This window comes from Crocodylus porosus, unplaced genomic scaffold (assembly GCF_001723895.1).
Source record: "Crocodylus porosus isolate Cpor-Errol unplaced genomic scaffold, CroPor_comp1, whole genome shotgun sequence".
In the NCBI taxonomy this organism is placed as follows: domain Eukaryota; kingdom Metazoa; phylum Chordata; order Crocodylia; family Crocodylidae; genus Crocodylus; species Crocodylus porosus.
Genome location: NW_017728918.1, coordinates 39,339,812 through 39,357,344, shown reverse-complemented (window position 1 = coordinate 39,357,344; position 17,533 = coordinate 39,339,812). Strand labels below are relative to the sequence as shown.

General features: G+C 38.6%; 1 protein-coding gene across 1 annotated transcript in view; it reads left to right on the top strand.

The window, feature by feature from the left end:
* CSMD1 (CUB and Sushi multiple domains 1) overlaps positions 1-17,533 on the top strand; it is a 1,867,828-nt gene that overhangs the window by 1,658,282 nt on the left and 192,013 nt on the right. Inside the window, exons 43-46 of the mRNA XM_019538151.1 lie at positions 3,624-3,801; positions 6,695-6,840; positions 9,592-9,672; positions 10,050-10,163. Coding sequence (XP_019393696.1) covers positions 3,624-3,801; positions 6,695-6,840; positions 9,592-9,672; positions 10,050-10,163 — 519 coding nt within the window. The remainder of the gene's footprint in view (positions 1-3,623; positions 3,802-6,694; positions 6,841-9,591; positions 9,673-10,049; positions 10,164-17,533) is intronic.

Genomic DNA, 17,533 nt, shown 5'->3' with positions numbered 1-17,533 from the left:
GTCTAAATCTAGTTGCAGCCTCTCTCTCCCTTCAAGTGTGTCCACCTCACCCCACATCTTAGTGTCATCAGCAAACTTGGACAGTGTGCTTTCAACCCCCTCATCCAAGTCACCGATGAAGATGTTAAACAGCACGGGCTCGAGGGCCAAGCTCTGGGAGACCCCACTGCTCACATCTGGCCAGGTTGAGAACGATCCATCCACCACTACTCTCTGGATGTGCCCCATCAGCCCATCCAACTGTGTAGGCATCAATGCCACAGTCGCCTAATTTATTGATGAGAATGGGGTGAGAGACAGTGTCAAAGGCCTTCTTAAAGTCTAGAAAGACTATATCCATGGCGACACCATCATCCAAGGATTTAGTTACTTGGTCATAAAAGGCAATCAGGTTGGTCAGGCAGGACCTGCCTTTGATGAACCCATGCTGATTGCCCCTGAGGATGATCTCCCCTGCTGGCCCCCCGCAGATGTGTTCCTTGATGATTCTCTCCAAGATCTTCCCAAGCACCGAGGTGCGGCTTATGGGCCTATATTTACTTGGATCCTCCTTCCTCCCATTCTTAAAAATTGGGACCGCATTAGTTAGTTTCCAATCCTTTGGCATCTGGCCAGATGACCACAAATGCTCATACAGTGGGGCCAAGGGCTCTGTGATGACCCCTGCCAGCTCCCTCAACACCCTTGTGTGGAAGGCATCTGGACCTGCAGATTTAAAAATGTCCAGCCCTTCCAGAAGACCCCTAACTACATCTGTGCGACTGAAGGCCTGATAGAGCCTGAGATTGTCCCTACCTCTGGTAGGAGGGATGTCCTGCTCCCTGTTCAAGAAAACAGAGGCAAAGAAACTGTTAAAAATATCAACTTTCTCATCTGGTATAGCCACAAGATTACCATATGAGTCTTGCAGGGGCCCTACATTGCATGGTGCCCTCTTCTTGCTCCCAATGTACTTGAAAAAGTACTTTTTCTTGTCCTTAATCCTGGACGCTAGCCTGAATTACATCTCTGCCTTGACCTTCCTAATAGCCCTCCTACACTCCCAGGCAGAGGAGGAGTAGTCCTCCTTGGTGATAGCTTTCCCTTCCACTGGTTGTATGCCACCCATTTTAGTCCTTAGGCATTCCTGAATGTCCTTGCTGAGCCAAGGGGGTTTCTGAGCACTTCTTCTGAGTCCCTTGCTTCTCTCAGGGACTGTTATCCTTTGGGCCTGGAGGATTGTCCCCTTAAGGTAGAACCATCCCTCGTGGACTCCCATCTCCTCTACCTTCTGGGCCCTCAGTGCCTTCCCCACTAATCTCCAAAGTTCATTGAAGTTGGGCCTTCTGAAGTCAAGGGCTTTAGTCTTGCTTTAAGCCCTTGATACCCTGCTCTGGATAGTGAATTCCAGCAGGTGATGATCTCTATTGCCCAGGTGGTCAAGGACCTGCAGTCCCCTCACCATGTCATCCCCAGTGGCCAGGACCAGGTCCAGCAAGGCATTACCCCTAGTGGGGCTGTGCACCTCCTGGATAAGGTGAAGGTCATGTGATAGAGCCTGTAACCTATGCGAGCAGTCAGACCTGGCTGTCTGCTCCTCCCAGCAAATATCTGGGTAGTTTAGGTCACCCATGACAATAACATCTCTTGACCTAACTGCCTACATAAGCTGACCAGAGAAGTCCTGATCCAGCTCTTCCCCCTGTAGTAGACACCCACCATAAGTTCCCTTTCACCATGCCCCCCTTGTAGTTTGACCCACAGCATCTCTGCCTGACCCTCCTCTAACCCAAAGCCAATCCTTGATGTTGTGAGGTGCTCTTTGACATAGAGCACGGCCCCTCCCCACCTCTGTCTTGTCACTTCTATATAGGGTGTATCCCTGAATCCCCACTGCCCAGTTGTGGGTGGGGTCCTACCACGTTTCTGTGAGCCCAACTAAGTCTGGATTCTTACTCATAATCAGGAGGCATAGTTCCTCCTGCTTGTTCCCCATACTACAAGCATTAGTGTAGAGGCACTTGAGGCCTCCTGAGAGTGCACGTGCCTCCCCCCACGCACAGAACATTTGAGGCCCCTTACTTCCAGGATGTTGTTGCTTACGGGCATTCCTTTCTCTTGTCACCCTGCATGCTGGTGAAACATCCTCTCCACTCGAAGCGGCCCCTTCCCCCAGCAAAGCTAGCTTAAAGCCTGCCGTTATATTCTTTGTGCCCTAGGCCTCAAAGGGATTCTTTAGCCAACCACTTATTACTTTACTGACTGGTAACTTACATTTGGTAACTTGTTGCTTACATAAACAGTTAAATCTTCTTCTCCCATCTCTAGGCCAGTCTCTCACCATTCACACTTTCACATACACCCATTCAAAAAGGGCATACAGAGTTCATTCACTCATGTCAAGCAAAAGAATACAAAATGGAGTGTTCAAGCTACTTACAGGACAAGACTAACATGGTTACATTTCACTACTATTACACTCTATGTTAACATCAGCTACATCAGTTCAGTTCTTGCTACACATGCCTTCCATCAGTGGGGACCAACATGCTTTCCACTGCCTGCCCTGTCTATCACTGTCCTGCCTGTCCTCTCTCCAGTCTGACACATTTCCCCCCACAGAGCCCATGCCACAAGTTGACCACCTGTGACCTACATGTTGAGTGGCATGTGAAAAAATGTAGAAGAACCACACAAGGGATTTCCCTTAAACCCACAAATTATCCTAATAGCATAACACTTATAATCTATTCATTTCCCTCATTTTGTCCCAGCAACACCAAGCCTACAGAATAGGTTTGACTCAGGAAGGACATGTGCATAGAATTTGGCAGCTGGAAAGAGTGAATGTGTAGATGTAGTGTGCAGAGATATATGGAAAACTTCTTTCTTTGATACACGTGTACACAGCACAAAATAAAATGTGCTAAGGCTAAATATTTATCTTTTTGATACTTGATACTCCTGGCTACCTATTTAAGCATTTTCCCACTTCAGTCCATAATAATTGATTTTTGGTACATAAGATGATACCTTGTTAAATATTAATCACCTCTAAATAATGTCAGCTTCATGTCCAAGTTACAAAATTGCCCCAGAATTTCATTATGCAAGTATATGCTAATTTATGCCTATGTCAATCTTAATTGCACTTGTCAAAAAAGAATATTCAATCCACAAACTGCAGTGTAAAGTATCATTAAACATGGTGGAGAACTGAGATAAATAAAATGTTTTTGACATTTGTGCTTATAGTCAGTGCTAAAGCTATTTTTGGAATGTTGTACCAGTTCTAGTCAGGGTTCAGTTTAAGATTTTTTTTTAATTCCTACATAAAATAAAAAAGGGGAAAAGACTACTTTTAATGAATAATAACTTCATTTCAGAACAGTTGTACAAAAGCAATATTTTGAACAGATTCTGAGGGGTTTTAAGCAACATAATCTGAAAGACATCAGGAATAAGTTATTTCTTAGGATTAAATCCTCTTATCACTGAGAGGCAACCAACCAAGGAAAATTGTTCTCTTGAAGACCTAGATTAATTTGTCCTGCAGAGCTACTAAAATGTTGGAGCATTTTGCTATAAGTATTTAAGCAATAAATATATTCCTTCTTTTAATTTGTCATTTATTTTCTTTTCAGCTCCTTGTGGCTATAATGTAACCTCTCAGAATGGTACAGTTTATTCCCCAGGATTTCCAGATGAATATCCAAATTCAAAGGACTGTACATGGCTTATTTCTGTGCCTCAGGGTCATGGAATTTATATCAACTTCACCTTACTCCAAACTGAACCAGTGAATGACTATATAGCAGTTTGGTATGTGACCTTTTAACACAAATGATTGGTTTTTGGTTGATATATCTTTAACTCTATGTCTATTCCTATGACTTGAAATTGTTATATACAGAGCAATATCAGTTTCAGAGAAATAGCATGATTAAGAGGTTAACAAGAGATAGACTATAGATCAACTGTGTAAAAGTATAGAACAAGTTCAGCATAACTAATTTTATTGGCACAATCTTATCCATAAGACTTGTTTTTTTTAAAATTATCTATATACTTAAACCCAGATAGCAAAAGCTTGTATATGAACTCCAGTTTGAATTGTAGAGAGTTAGAAAAACTAAGGTTCTATTAAGCAGCACTGTTTTGCTTAGAATAGGTTAAGAAATGCTACCTAGCTTACTGTATCTTTTAATGGTGGTATTTTCTATGGGAGGCAGTGCTGGTAAAACAGATGTCTGTGTATGTTTAATTGAGTTACCTATATGTACACTATTATATACAATGCTAAACCTGTTGCTATAATGATCAGTGCAATTCTAAAATATATCACATTATATCCTCTTTGAAAATTTAAATTTAAATTAAAAGTGCAAGGCAGTGCTTAGGCAAATGATCTTCTCCCATAGAAAATGATTTATCAACCCAAATGCAAAATCCTAGAAATCCTAGACATTTTTAAACCTGTCTGTCTGGAGATATATATTGACATTTAAATGTACATGTTTTTGAAGAGAAGGCTTTTAGAGGATCAAAATACACAGTGTACCTACCAAGTGTGATTGCCTGTGGCCAAAGAGTGAATTCCTCTTCACAGATAGTACATAAACAATTAAAAGTATTAGAAAGGTCTAAACAAATTGTATGGCTTATGAGGGAAAATGTTTATATTTCCATCCTTATTGAACAGGTCCTTTTCCCCTTTGCTCCATAGAGACCTGTTTCTACAGAGACACATCACCCTATGTTGTATCATTGAAAACACTAAAGACACTGTTGTCTTCGGCTGGGGTAGACTGTTAGTGGAACTGTGATAATGTTATTAAAATATACCATATTTGAAAGTATATATTGAAATAAAAAATAATGTTTTATATTATATTACATTATACATGTGAAAACATTGTATGAATACATATGATCAAATTTAAAACAACCTGGTTAGTGTAGTGATCACTGGGTTCAACGAACAGAGGCATATGTAAATTAGAAGAGTAACACGTTTTAATTTGTGGAGCATTATGCAATATCTGCAGACTCTTTGTCTTTCTTGCTAAGTGGGTAACTAGGTTGCTAGCTCTTAAGTAAGGAACCACCTTTTGTTTACCAACTCTTCTAAAGTAGGGAGCATCTTTAAATTATAACTGTCATTACAGTCACACTCAGACCATGTGCAGGACAGTAACTGACAGGTAAGTCCAACTGCTTAGGAATAGTAGTTCCCCATATGCATTATCTAAGTATTATAAAGTAAAACAATAATATATGCTATACACATAAATACACACACATCTGTATGTATCTATGTATACATGCATACATACATATATATACACACACACATACACACATATATATAAATAGTCCCGTAACTTGAAGACCTGTAATAACATTGTTTTTACCTTTTAAGATGAAACCATTAATTAAAATGCCGAGGTCACATTGAATATTCATTACTTTGAAAATGATACTGTAATTCACTGGTAAGAGAAATAGAAGGGAAAATCTCAGCACCCTGTTAACGTTAATTATCAGTTTATTTTTGTCACTCTTTGCCAGAGAGGAAACACATGTTCCCGTTAGAGGATAAAATAAGTATTTCAGTGGTATAGTGGTAAGTGCAGGAAACTCACTTTGCAAATGACAGTTTTATTCATAACATCTTTTGCATACTTTTATATCTTTAAATAGTTTGTGGCTATTCTGGAATGACCTGTCTGTGGTCAGAAAGCTTACTTTAAGTTTGAAATAAAAAAGAAATAAAATTATTTATTGTGTGAGAAGTAGGACTGAACTCATCACAGACTGAAGTGAGAAAATATCCTTTTGATCTAAAGGTAGCAAAAGGTCAGAAGCTAAGTGATTGCCGGGAGTCTTTGGTTACTCTCTAGTGTACTAAAGTACATATCACAAAAGCCTGATTAATAGATTCAGTAGTTATAGCATACAACAGGTTCACAAAAATAGACTTACACAGCTTTGAAATTCTTCAGTGACAGCAATTATTAGCTGCTTTTATTTTGGAATAATGTTTTAGCTGAAATGTGTTTATATAGTGACATTCAAAGTGAAATTAGCTGCATATGAATATGTCTCTATGAGCACCTCTTTTGCTGTTGTGAAGTGCAGACCTCTTGTTCTGCTTTCTTAACACAAAACCACAGTGAATAGAATGAATTAAAATGATAATATGTCATCCTACAAATGCTTATTCCTTTGACTTCAGTAGAACTATTTACACGGGTAAATAGTTTGGCTCAAAAACATTTTTAAAAAATTGTAAAAAAGCCTTTAATAATAAAAGTTACAGGAAATAAAGGAGGCTGAAATAATTTTCCTGATTTGCTTAAAGGTTCATATATTACTGAAACACAGAAGATTTATATAAAAGACATTCAGAAACAGGATGGGTGTAGAAGGGCCCAGCTGTTCTAAAAGAAGCCAGCAAATAACCTGCCTGAACAAATATAAAATCTACTATACAATTTCCCCAACCTTCTCTACAAAGATCAGGTTTTGAAGTTCGAAAGAATGTTCAACATTGCCTTCGTAGTCCTGAATACAAATGAAGTAACTTCAAGTACAATAGTTAGAATTAACCTGCTTTCTCAAAGATTTAGCCTGCTGTCAGGACAAAATAGATTGCTAATTTAAACCTTAATTGTAGGTTTTCACTGACTGATTTCTTTACTTTGGTCCCTAGGGATGGTCCTGACCAGAATTCACCTCAGCTGGGAGTTTTCAGTGGCAATACAGCTCTTGAAACAGCTTACAGCTCAACCAACCAGGCCCTTCTCAAATTTCATAGTGACTTTTCAACAGGAGGATTCTTTGTCCTCAATTTTCATGGTCAGTTTGCTCAATATTCTATAGTTTACTTTTCTTCTGGGAATCAATGTGTATGTATGTTCTTTCTTTCTTTCTTTCCTTACTTTCTTTTTCAGTTATTCCTTAACTACCTGTGCCCTTACTGAGCTTAAGATAAGTTTATTACATTTTATGGTCTGCTATTTTAATTGAACGTTACGGTTTTTCATGATCATTTTGTCAAATCTGTAGTGAATTGGTCTTGTATTTTCAGGGGGAAAATCTCAATAATTATTTTTATTGTTATTATTTTAAGGTCAATTTTGACCTCTCTCTTATGAAAGACTTGTCTTATTTATGTGAAACCAGGGCTTCATACAGATATTTAGTTTCTCCCGGAAGAGTTGCTGTTCTCTCAGGAGAAACTATGAGTGTACATATGTTCAGGCTTTTTCTCCCAGAATAAAAGTGGCTGCTCCAGAAAAAAAATCACCTGAGAGCAACCATCGTTAAATCAATCCCAAGAGAGTTTCTCCTGAGATAGTGAATGTCTGTTCATGCTGTGGGTCTCTCAGAAGAGAAAATAGTCATCCAGCATCCCCTCCTCCCCCTCTCCAGAAGACAGTGTGTCAGTTGCTGGTTTATGATGCTTCAGCAGAAGCACAATACATCAGAGAAGCCCTATGCACTTCTGCTAGATGTGTCTAGACAGACTTAAGGGAGCTTTCAGAGCATGCGGAGATGTGTGTAAAAGAGCCCCCTCTGTCTGCACAGTATCAGGAATGCAGGCTCTCCATACTTCAGGGCCTCAGCATTCAAATGTCTATATATGCCACACTCGGTAAGTTTTTCCACCAGGAGCACAAACCTAATCAGAAATAGGATTTTTTTTATGCACAGACTTTCCCCTTCTTGAGCAGTTCTTCGTTGTGGGTTATAGCCCATCTTCTTCCCTGTTCAGTGCAAAAGTACAGTTACAGGCAGTAACTCACATCTGCCATAGAGAGCTGGAGATGAGAACTAATGAACAATATGTTTTGTCTGTTTGTTCTTAACTTCTGTAACATGGCAAGTGGGGATGGGATTTGGAAGATGCAGGAAGCATCTGTGTTCTTAACCAAGCCTGATTTCTGTGGAAGAAGAGACATTTATACAATATGTACTCTCCTGTCCCTTACTAACATCACATCTTCATTTCGAAGCTAATAGGTCTTTGGTTATGAGGGACAATCAGGTAGTAAATGGTTAGTAGAAATAAAAACAAACTATATGTTCAGACTTGCAAAAATGCTAGTAATTGTAGTAGTATTAATTTTTCCAATAGAACTGTACAACAAGAAACATTGGTCAGCAGACATATGTCTAGGATTTAACCTAGAATTAACCTAAACTATAAGAGATTATACAAACCTCAACAAATCTGAAGATCTGGAGAGGAAGCCATGACAAACAATCAAGCACGTAAATAAGCAAACAAATTCTGTACTTATTTGACTTTGTTTTCTGTTAGAGTTAAATAGCTGTTAAGTCAGATTCATTCTTAGGTTATGTCTACCCTTCCTTTGTGATTACCTCAGGAAAACCAGTGACATCCACATACTAGGCTGCATGGCCATATTGTTGTCGCTTTGAATGCATGCCAAGAAACCTACCTGACATGAGGCTTGCACACGTGTTCATGGCTATGTTAAACTATCTCACATTTCTTTATTTCCAGCCTTTGGTGTGCACTGAACAAAACTGAATTGGTAGGGGAGTGTATAAACTTCCTCTTAGGTACTCAAGGTTCATTTAAACTAGAGATGGATTTGATTATTTAATTTGTACCGTATGTATATGTTTATATCCATAACAAGTATTTTAAACATTGCTTTATAAATGCCAATAATGCTTCAGTTACCATGTTAAATTTTGAAAATTAGATCCCAGATCCACAATTGGCTGTCTCAAAGTCAGTGTACCACTATATGGCCCCAGGCACACATTAATTTAATATGCCTTGGGATATTATACCTGATCCGAGCATTTGCACTTTGTGCCATGCCACATATGCATAATTTTTTGGATTCAAATGATACCCTTTCTACTTGCCAGCAAATTGAAGCCCAGGTTCAGGATCCTAGGTTCCACCTGCACAGGTAAGTTCAAAGCTGAGCAGTGAAAGCCCTGCTGATAGCTGTAAGTAAGTGCCACAGGGAGGGGAGACAGTTGGCTCTTCCCACATGGCAACTGCAGAACTGTGGCCCAAAGCATCACATATAGGACTGAAAGTGAGCAGTTTTGAACTTTCCTTGGGGGGGTAGGCTGATTTGGCACATTGACTGCCTCTCTCCGCAGCTTCTATCAGAGCAATGCAGGAGAGGCTCCTGTCGGGGGAGGGGGAGGGGGGGCGACAGCTCCCCCAGGAACCTTTCAACCCGCTTGCCCAGCAGCCAATTTGCAGGATGAAAAGCTGTCATGACTCTGACCTCAGTATCATTGGTGAGGCTGACAGCTGATGAGACCATGCTGCATGTTCCATTTATGGTGCCGTGCAAACTAGCCACACAGATGTTTCACATTTTTGGGCACCAAATAGTGGTTGCATATATGGCATCATTACTATTTATGGCATGATTAATGCATTAATCATGCCATAAATATAACCCTGTGCCAAGGGCCTATGGTAGCACAGATGTCTATGTATAGTCAATTGTATGATTATGGGCCTATTGAATAATTGGAACTATTTCAATATATTAAATCTTATCAGTATTTAATGGTATTTATTTATACTTACATTTTATTTTGTAGCATATCAACTTAAGAAGTGCCAGCCTCCTCCAACAGTTCCACATGCTGATTTATTTACAGAAGATGAGGATTTTGAAATAGGTCAGAGCAACATCTTATTTTTTCATGCAGAGGAGTTTTGTTCATTTTTTATTTAAAATATAAACTACTACAACAGGTCATCCTTATTCTGAATATTTTTCTGTGGCATCCTTATGCTGATAGCTTTTTTACTTAAGCCAAATATGCCAGTTTAATAGGAACATCTTTCCTTGCTTTGTTCCTCCATCTTCCCAGCAGAGTATAAGATAATTTTGTCTATCTATTTTTAATATTAACTTTCCTTTTAATTACTCCAGTCTTTTTTCTTTTCTTTTATAAAAATGCATTTGAAAGGAAGTAGCATAATTATCAGATAATAAAAGATAATGTAAAATACAGAAGTATTCAAGAAAGTCTTTGTTGCTGAAACTTTTTAGGTGACTTTGCCAAATACAAGTGCCATCCTGGTTTCACTTTGGTTGGAAATGACATATTGACCTGCAAACTGAATGCACAATTGCAGTTTGAGGGCTCACCTCCTTTCTGTGAAGGTAAGTTTATCTTTGTAGTTACATATTTAAATTACCTTAAGCATTCTTTTTTTTCCTCTTCCTTTATATAAAACAACATCATGTTTTGGGATCATCTTATTTTCTATTGGCTTTCCGTCATGGTTTAATTAAACAAAACAATATTTCCAGGTATTTCCTGATCTACAAATGAAATTTCAACCTTCTTATACTTTGGTCCCTAAAGTCAGGCACATAAGTCAATATTAAGGAATCCAAAAGGAACTGGGCTTATATTCAAAAGTGTTCAGTATCTATTTCTTTTTTATTGTATGTGTCTATACTCACTAAATATAATTATTGAATCATTAAAATTACCAGAAATATTTAATCCTAAAAAGGAAACATTCCTTTGTTCTCCTGTAGTCATTTAAATGCATGTTTAAATTAAACATTCATAGCAAGACAAAAAAAGGAATGATCATTGGATTTGTATAAAGTATTTTCCATCAGTAACTGAATTCTGTCTGCTGACCACCCAGCCTGTCCATACTAATTTAAGCATAACAACAACAATATAAAACTGGAACCCTAAGAAATTGGATGGAATTAAAATGCAATGTACACATTTGTAAACATGATGTGCCTAACACAAAACTAGAAAAAAGAAAGAAATGTGACTTATACATACCTGGTTTTTTGCACATAGGCACATACTTTACCATTTCCCCAAATGCCATAAGACAGTTGAAAACATTTAAAAATATGTCTATAGATGGATAGATAGATACATAGATAGATAATGAGTTTAAGCATTCACAAAGAAACACTGAAAAGCTTCTAACTGATTATTTACATTCCATATTTAAAATTGAAGGATTTAAAAATGTGCATTTACATTTATGAGAATAAAGAGTCCCATTTCTATTTCTATATTCACAGAAAAGCAAATGCAAATATCGTTAAAACATCAGGACCAACCACTTTGATTTCATGGGAACAGCATCTCTAAATTAAATTCTTGAAGATTTTTTAAGACTATGTTTATTAAGTATTGTATGACAAAAAGTTACAAAATGCTGAAGCAAAAAAGAATAAGAAAATCTAAACCATAATAGTTAAAATTATTTCCTTGATTTCCACCAGATTTATGAAAAGGAGCTTAAGCACTAAAAATGCTGTTCCTGAAATTTCAAATAAGAACTTTAGTTTGAGGAACCTTGGAGAGAAGTAAAAAATCTAGCCTTTCACAATATATTAGCTGCAGCATTTAAGTATGAAAGGATTATCAGAACTCTGTAATTTTAAATTGCACCACTGGAAACCTGTGTGTGGATGTGGTAAACTTATTGTACCCAGAGGTTGTGCCCTGAAGCACACAGGACAGATATAGGTAGTTGTTTCACAAGCAGGAAAAAGTATCGTTGCCCCCACATGACACCTAATGTGGCTAATTAGCACTGCTGAGTGATAGTGCCAATTAGCCCAGCTACTCTAACCTGAACAAAAGTCAAAGAGCAAACCCCCTTGCTGCTCACACAGCTTCCCTCTCTTTATTTTATGTTGCTTAATGCAGCTCAAAGTGTCCTTAGCAAAAGAGAGAATCTCACACAAAGTGTTTCTGCAATATACAAACCTATGAACCTGGTAGTAGAAAATAGGGACACCTGCTTATTTAAGCTAACAGTTGTGGCTTTGTGAGCAGAGTGAACTTTTCATTGTTGAAAATCTGATGTCTTATATCACTTCTTTTTTTTATGCTGCCTTGCATTTCCATTGAGCTAGTTAGTCATTGCTAGCTTTGTTAGTGAATATGTAGTATTAGCATGATGAATCTAGCTTAGAGTTTACAATAACAGCAGCATCTTAACTTTTGGCCATTTTGATTGAAGTGTAAATAAAACACAAATGTCTCCAAAATGAACTGGTGAATTATTGTATACAGAGCTTTCAGAAGCTTCTCATAATGATTAGCCATCTGTTAGACACAGGGGATGAGCTGATTTCCAACAAGTCTTGTACAAGTTGTAGAATCTAGTGCTTTTCTTTGATCCTAGCAACACCCGTTGTTTCTTTGTAATCCTTTGAGACCCTGTACAAGAACCTCACAGGATATTTAGTTCATCATTTTCCCCTACAATCTGCCTAGGTTCAATATTTTCCTTTATAGAGGTAGTTTTTGATATAAGACAGAGAAAGATACATCTGTGAGGACAAAGGCTTTCACTATCATCTCTAGAATCTACTATGCATTTATGAATTTGAGATTTGAGCTTGTTTGGACATTTTTTAATAGAGGTTTTCTTTTTCATCATTTCATTCATCATTTCCAGACAAGTCTTACTTGTCAAAACTAAAACTGTTAATCAGAACATACCAGTTTCAGTTGAACTTTTTAAAGTATAGATTATCTGGCCCAGGGGGTAAATTCTTGATTAAATAAGGCAGGTAGAGACTGGCTTTGGTTGGCTGGTTAATTGGATGAGATTTTTGTGTTTTGATTGTTGATTAAAAACAAAGATGAAAAAGGAAATAACTCAAAAAGTTTCACTGGATTTAAAAAAAGGCATTTCCTTCTCAGTTTTACTTAGGATTGCTACTATGGGAAAAGGTCAGCTTAACTGCAATAAAGCCAGAAAACATTTTAATATTTGGTACTGTAAGTGGGAATTGCTTTTGACAACAGTATTACAAAAAATATGAGGAAAGCAATAGGTTTAAAAAAAGTAGGAGAGAATAAGTGGAAATGTAGTGGTGTTATAGTTAAGTAATAAATAGGCATGCCACTACCATTAAAATGCATACTTTTTGAACATTAATTGAAGTAACACTAAATTATTTTGGGTTATAACTTGAGACTATAATTTGTTTTCCTTTTTATTTCATCTTCAAAAAAAATTTATAGAGCACCATAAATCTAACAGCCATTTAGAAGAAATATTCTTCTTTTATTCTGAAATCCTTCCAATCTGAATAAGATGAGCCAAGTAGATATACATGAAAAAAGAAGGAAGCAGTCCAGGAGAGGGAAAACACTGTGGATACTGATAATAAAAAGAAGGGATTGCTTGTTCCAATTGATTTACGGGAGGCAGTTGAAGGAAGCGAAAGTCTGTGAGTGTTTAGGACATAAGAATAGAGCAAAGTTTTGAAGAGTAGCAACCAAAGCATAATTTTTTTTTAAAAAGTACAATGAAATCCCAGTCCAGCTAAATCAATGTCAATATTCCCATTGATTTCACTGTGGCTATGAGTTCAGTCCTGAAGCCAGGGGTGATGCCAACCTATTCCTGATGGGGGCAGGGAGGGAGGCTGAAGTGGGCTAAACAGAAAATTGACGGGCCTGTGCTATACACTTTTGGCCAAACATGCTTATTCTTTTTTTAAAAATATCCACTAAGCATCTGACATAGTAGGTTCTTCTCTGTGAAAGCTCATGTCTTTCTAAATTAGGAAGTCTCTAAGGTGTCACCCTTACCTAACTTTAGACTGACACAGTTACTCACCTTTCTTTGATAAATATGAAAGGTGAAAGATTTCTCTCTTCACACAATGTGCTTACTGCATTAAATAGCTGTTTCATTATTTTTTTTAGTTTTCATAAACAGTTACTGGAAAAAATATCAGTATTAAATTTAACTTAACTTACCCATTTTTAACTTCAACCATTCTTTTAAAGACTTTATTTTCTGTATGTTACATCCATTTCCACTGCTTAGACTCTAATGATTACTAGGCAGAGACTATACCAAGTACATCAAAAGGAGATATGGTCTCTCTGAATCAACAGACTCAACTTCTTTTTTGCCCCCACTCTAAATAACACATAATCCAAGAAGATTATTTAAAAGACTTGTTTTTACTTACCTTATATGTTAAGGAGCATAAATAAAGTTTTCTTGGATAAAACATGAGAGTGAAATATTGCTGTCCCAGAAAACCTGGAAATGGTCACTTGAGGAATATTAAAAGATAGCTTTTGTAACTTTTTATGTGATCATCCATTTGGATCTTGCTTCAAAATATATGTACAAATAAGGAGCTTCCAAAGGCCTTGTTACACATTACACAAATGTTGCTTGGTGTTGGTGCTAGCTCAAGTTTGGAGCTGTTACACATTAATCCAGCAGGGGCCTGGAGGACTGAAAGGGGCAAACCCCCTCCCACCCATTGGGGGTCCCCCATCTCCCCCACCTAATTACTTGTAGCTGCCTGTGCTATTTGTCTTGGGGAAACTGGCTTGAAAGGGTTAACTTTCTTGTCCTGCTACTGCCACTGGGCTGTTGCTTTTCTCCAGGACAGATAATGCAAGCAGCCACAGATAAGTGTGGAAGTGGGTGGGAGGCAGTGAGTGGGAATCTGGTGTGCTGGGGAGGGTGGAGGGGCAGTGAACCCAATCTGGGCTAGTGGAAGAGAGGGGCAAGTGGGGTGTTCACACTAATGTGTAGTTTAGAGTGGCTACACATTAGTGTTACATAAGCTGGATAACATGGATCAGAGATACTCCTAGGCTAGAATGGCATAACTTTGAGTCAGCTAGAATGTTTACAACATTTTTCACGTGTTAATGTGTGGACAGTCCAGGGGTTCAAACATCCAGGAGCTGTCTAAAATGAATATGTAACAAGGCCCTAATTCTGTATTTTCTTGTATACCACATGGCCCACAAATAAGCCACATACCATGTTGGAAGGCAGAATGTAGAGAAAACTATTTTTTTCCTGAACCCTAGCCTACACTTGTGCCTTATAGCAGTGCCTTTATGTTTCCATTCTTTCTTCATCAGAATCAAAGTATGGAAATCAGCTTCCCTAGTTAAGACACACAGCAAAATTTTGGAGCTGATTTTTGTGGAAAAAGTATATGTGGTATATAAGTAAATACAGTATAATCTCATAATCTGGATCTTGAAAATCCAGAATTCTTGAAAATCCAGCACTTTTTAAGCTTCCCCCTCTGCTCCTCCGGATGGGGATGAGGAAGCTTGCACGTGGCAGCTTCTGCTGCCATCCATCACCCTGCGACGCCACTCTGCATGCAGCCACTGCTCTAGGACCGGCCACAGCTCCCCCCTGCCCCACCCCTGGACATGGATGGGGAAGTTTATATGTGGTACATGCACATGGAGTGGGGTGGTGGACAGCATCAGCAACTGCTGCTCCAGGACCAGCCACCACTACCCCCTTCCCCTGTTCCATGACCAGCTGCCACTCTGGTTTGTGAAAAAGGGAATTTTTACATTTCTGGCAGGTGCTCAGTCTCAAGCATGCTGGATTTATGAGTTTATACTGTATAGCACATCTGCACCAGGGTAGTAAATTCAGGATCTTAAAGCAATGCTACTTTTGAAGAGCATCTAGTATAACTGCTTGTTGCAATTTTAGTGGAGAATTTCAGTGTGTGTAATCAGAATGAATGTCTATAACATCAGTATGCACTCAGGAACAGCACATGAAGGAACTAAACCAGCAATCCATAAAGGTAACTTCTTTCTGTTGCTCATTCTGTTTTTTAAAATCAATTTTAGTATAGGCTTTATTAGTTTAACTGCTGCTCTTAGCTCCTAGTTTCCATTTATGGATATATTACTACAGTCATAATAATCTTCCTCATTTCTTGATAAAAAAGAAGTCAATTAACATATGTAAATAAAGCCCATATCTAATACTCTGATGTTCTACATAATGGGAATGCTTCTAGGTCTAACATAAGACCTGACTTTCTTCTGGTACATTAAAAAAAAAACACAACACCTAGCACAACTTCCTTTCTTGGTGCTTCTTCTGGTAAGTGATTCAGTCATTCCTTTTCTTCATTAGCAGTACTCTTTGTTTTGACATACCACTTTTCACTTTGGTGTACACTCTCTCAAATCTAGCGATATATATATATTCTGAAACAATTTATTATTATTGCTTGTTAATAAGTAGGTTTTTATAGTTGAAGATCAGTTGAATTCAACTTTCTAATAATTTCTTAACACACTTGCATGTGGTGCACAAGAGTGTTTGACAGATGAACAAAAAACAGTACTCAGAAAAAGCTAGATGGAGTGGAACAGAAGGAAAATATATGGAGGAGAGGAGAAGCATAACTAAGGAAGAGAAAGAAGCAAAGCCAGACTGTAAAAACTTTCTTTTTCCATGTAGTATCTGGATAGTTTTAATAAGGTTTACACTAGCCTGCTGACATGAACAATAACTGTCATGTGTAGAGCAGGGTTGGGCAATATATTAACATCCCTAGGGCACTCAAAATTATGGTGATAATTACAACATAAATACTTTCATATATTGGAAGTAAACTATTCAGTCCCTCACCCTTCATAGAGACCCTCAATGTAACTACATCTCTGGAGGAGCATATTAATTTTAAAAGATTATACTCAAGACGAGATATTATACTGAACAGGAAAAATGGAATTGTGTAGTGTTCCTTATAACCCTGTTATGTCTTAACATAATTAGTATAGCACTATAGCGGTTATTCCTATTAATAAGATTTATGTATTAAATAATATTGTACTACAGATATGACACTATAAAATAATCTTATTTCTTGAAAGCTAACTGAAAATTCAGCTAAAAAGCCACAACATTAAGGATAAGTTTACACAAAGACTAAATATGGATTGACTGAACTGTGAACAGGTTAAGTAATGTCTACTTAAAATTGGGCATGTCTACATGACACACTTCAATGCGCAATAGACTAATCTACTATGCAGTAATGTGTCACCCTCTATACACGCGTGGAATTTACTGTACAGTAAATTAGTCTACTGTACAGCTAGCTAGTCCTCAGTCCTGACACAGCTCGGCTCCCAGTTCCCTTACCCCCCTGTCCTGGGAGCCAATCAGCACAGGGACAGGGTTTCCCCTGAGCCAAGAGCCATGCAGCACTGGGACCTTGCAGCACTGGGAGGAAGCTCTTTGCTTCCCTGCTCAGCCAGGGGCTTGCTGGCATCAGTCACATAAGTTGAGACAAGTTGGGGAGTCTCCATCTAGCAGGGGGCTGGCCAGGACCTGTCCTATTCCTGGGGCAGCTGACAGCGAGCCTCCAGCTGGGTGGGAATTCCCTATCCAGCATGGGCCTTGCCAGCAGTGGCCTCAATAGTGGGACAGCTTTTGGTGATCCCCCTGCTGGGTGGGGAATCCTTGCCTAACAGGGTGCTGGCTGGCAGCTGCCCTGGAAGCAGGACAACTCCTGGTGAGCCTCCTGTTGGTGAGTGCTGCAGGGAATGGGGCTCACAGGCAGCTCTGTGTCCCAATGTGCATGGGGCCAGGAGAGCTTTGCTGGCTGCAGTGGCAGCTGTCTCCCAGTTCTGTGCACATCAGGACCCTTCCTACTCCTAGACTAGCAAACTGGGGGAGCCTGGACCTCTCCCTGGTTCTTGCAGGAGGGCAGAGCAC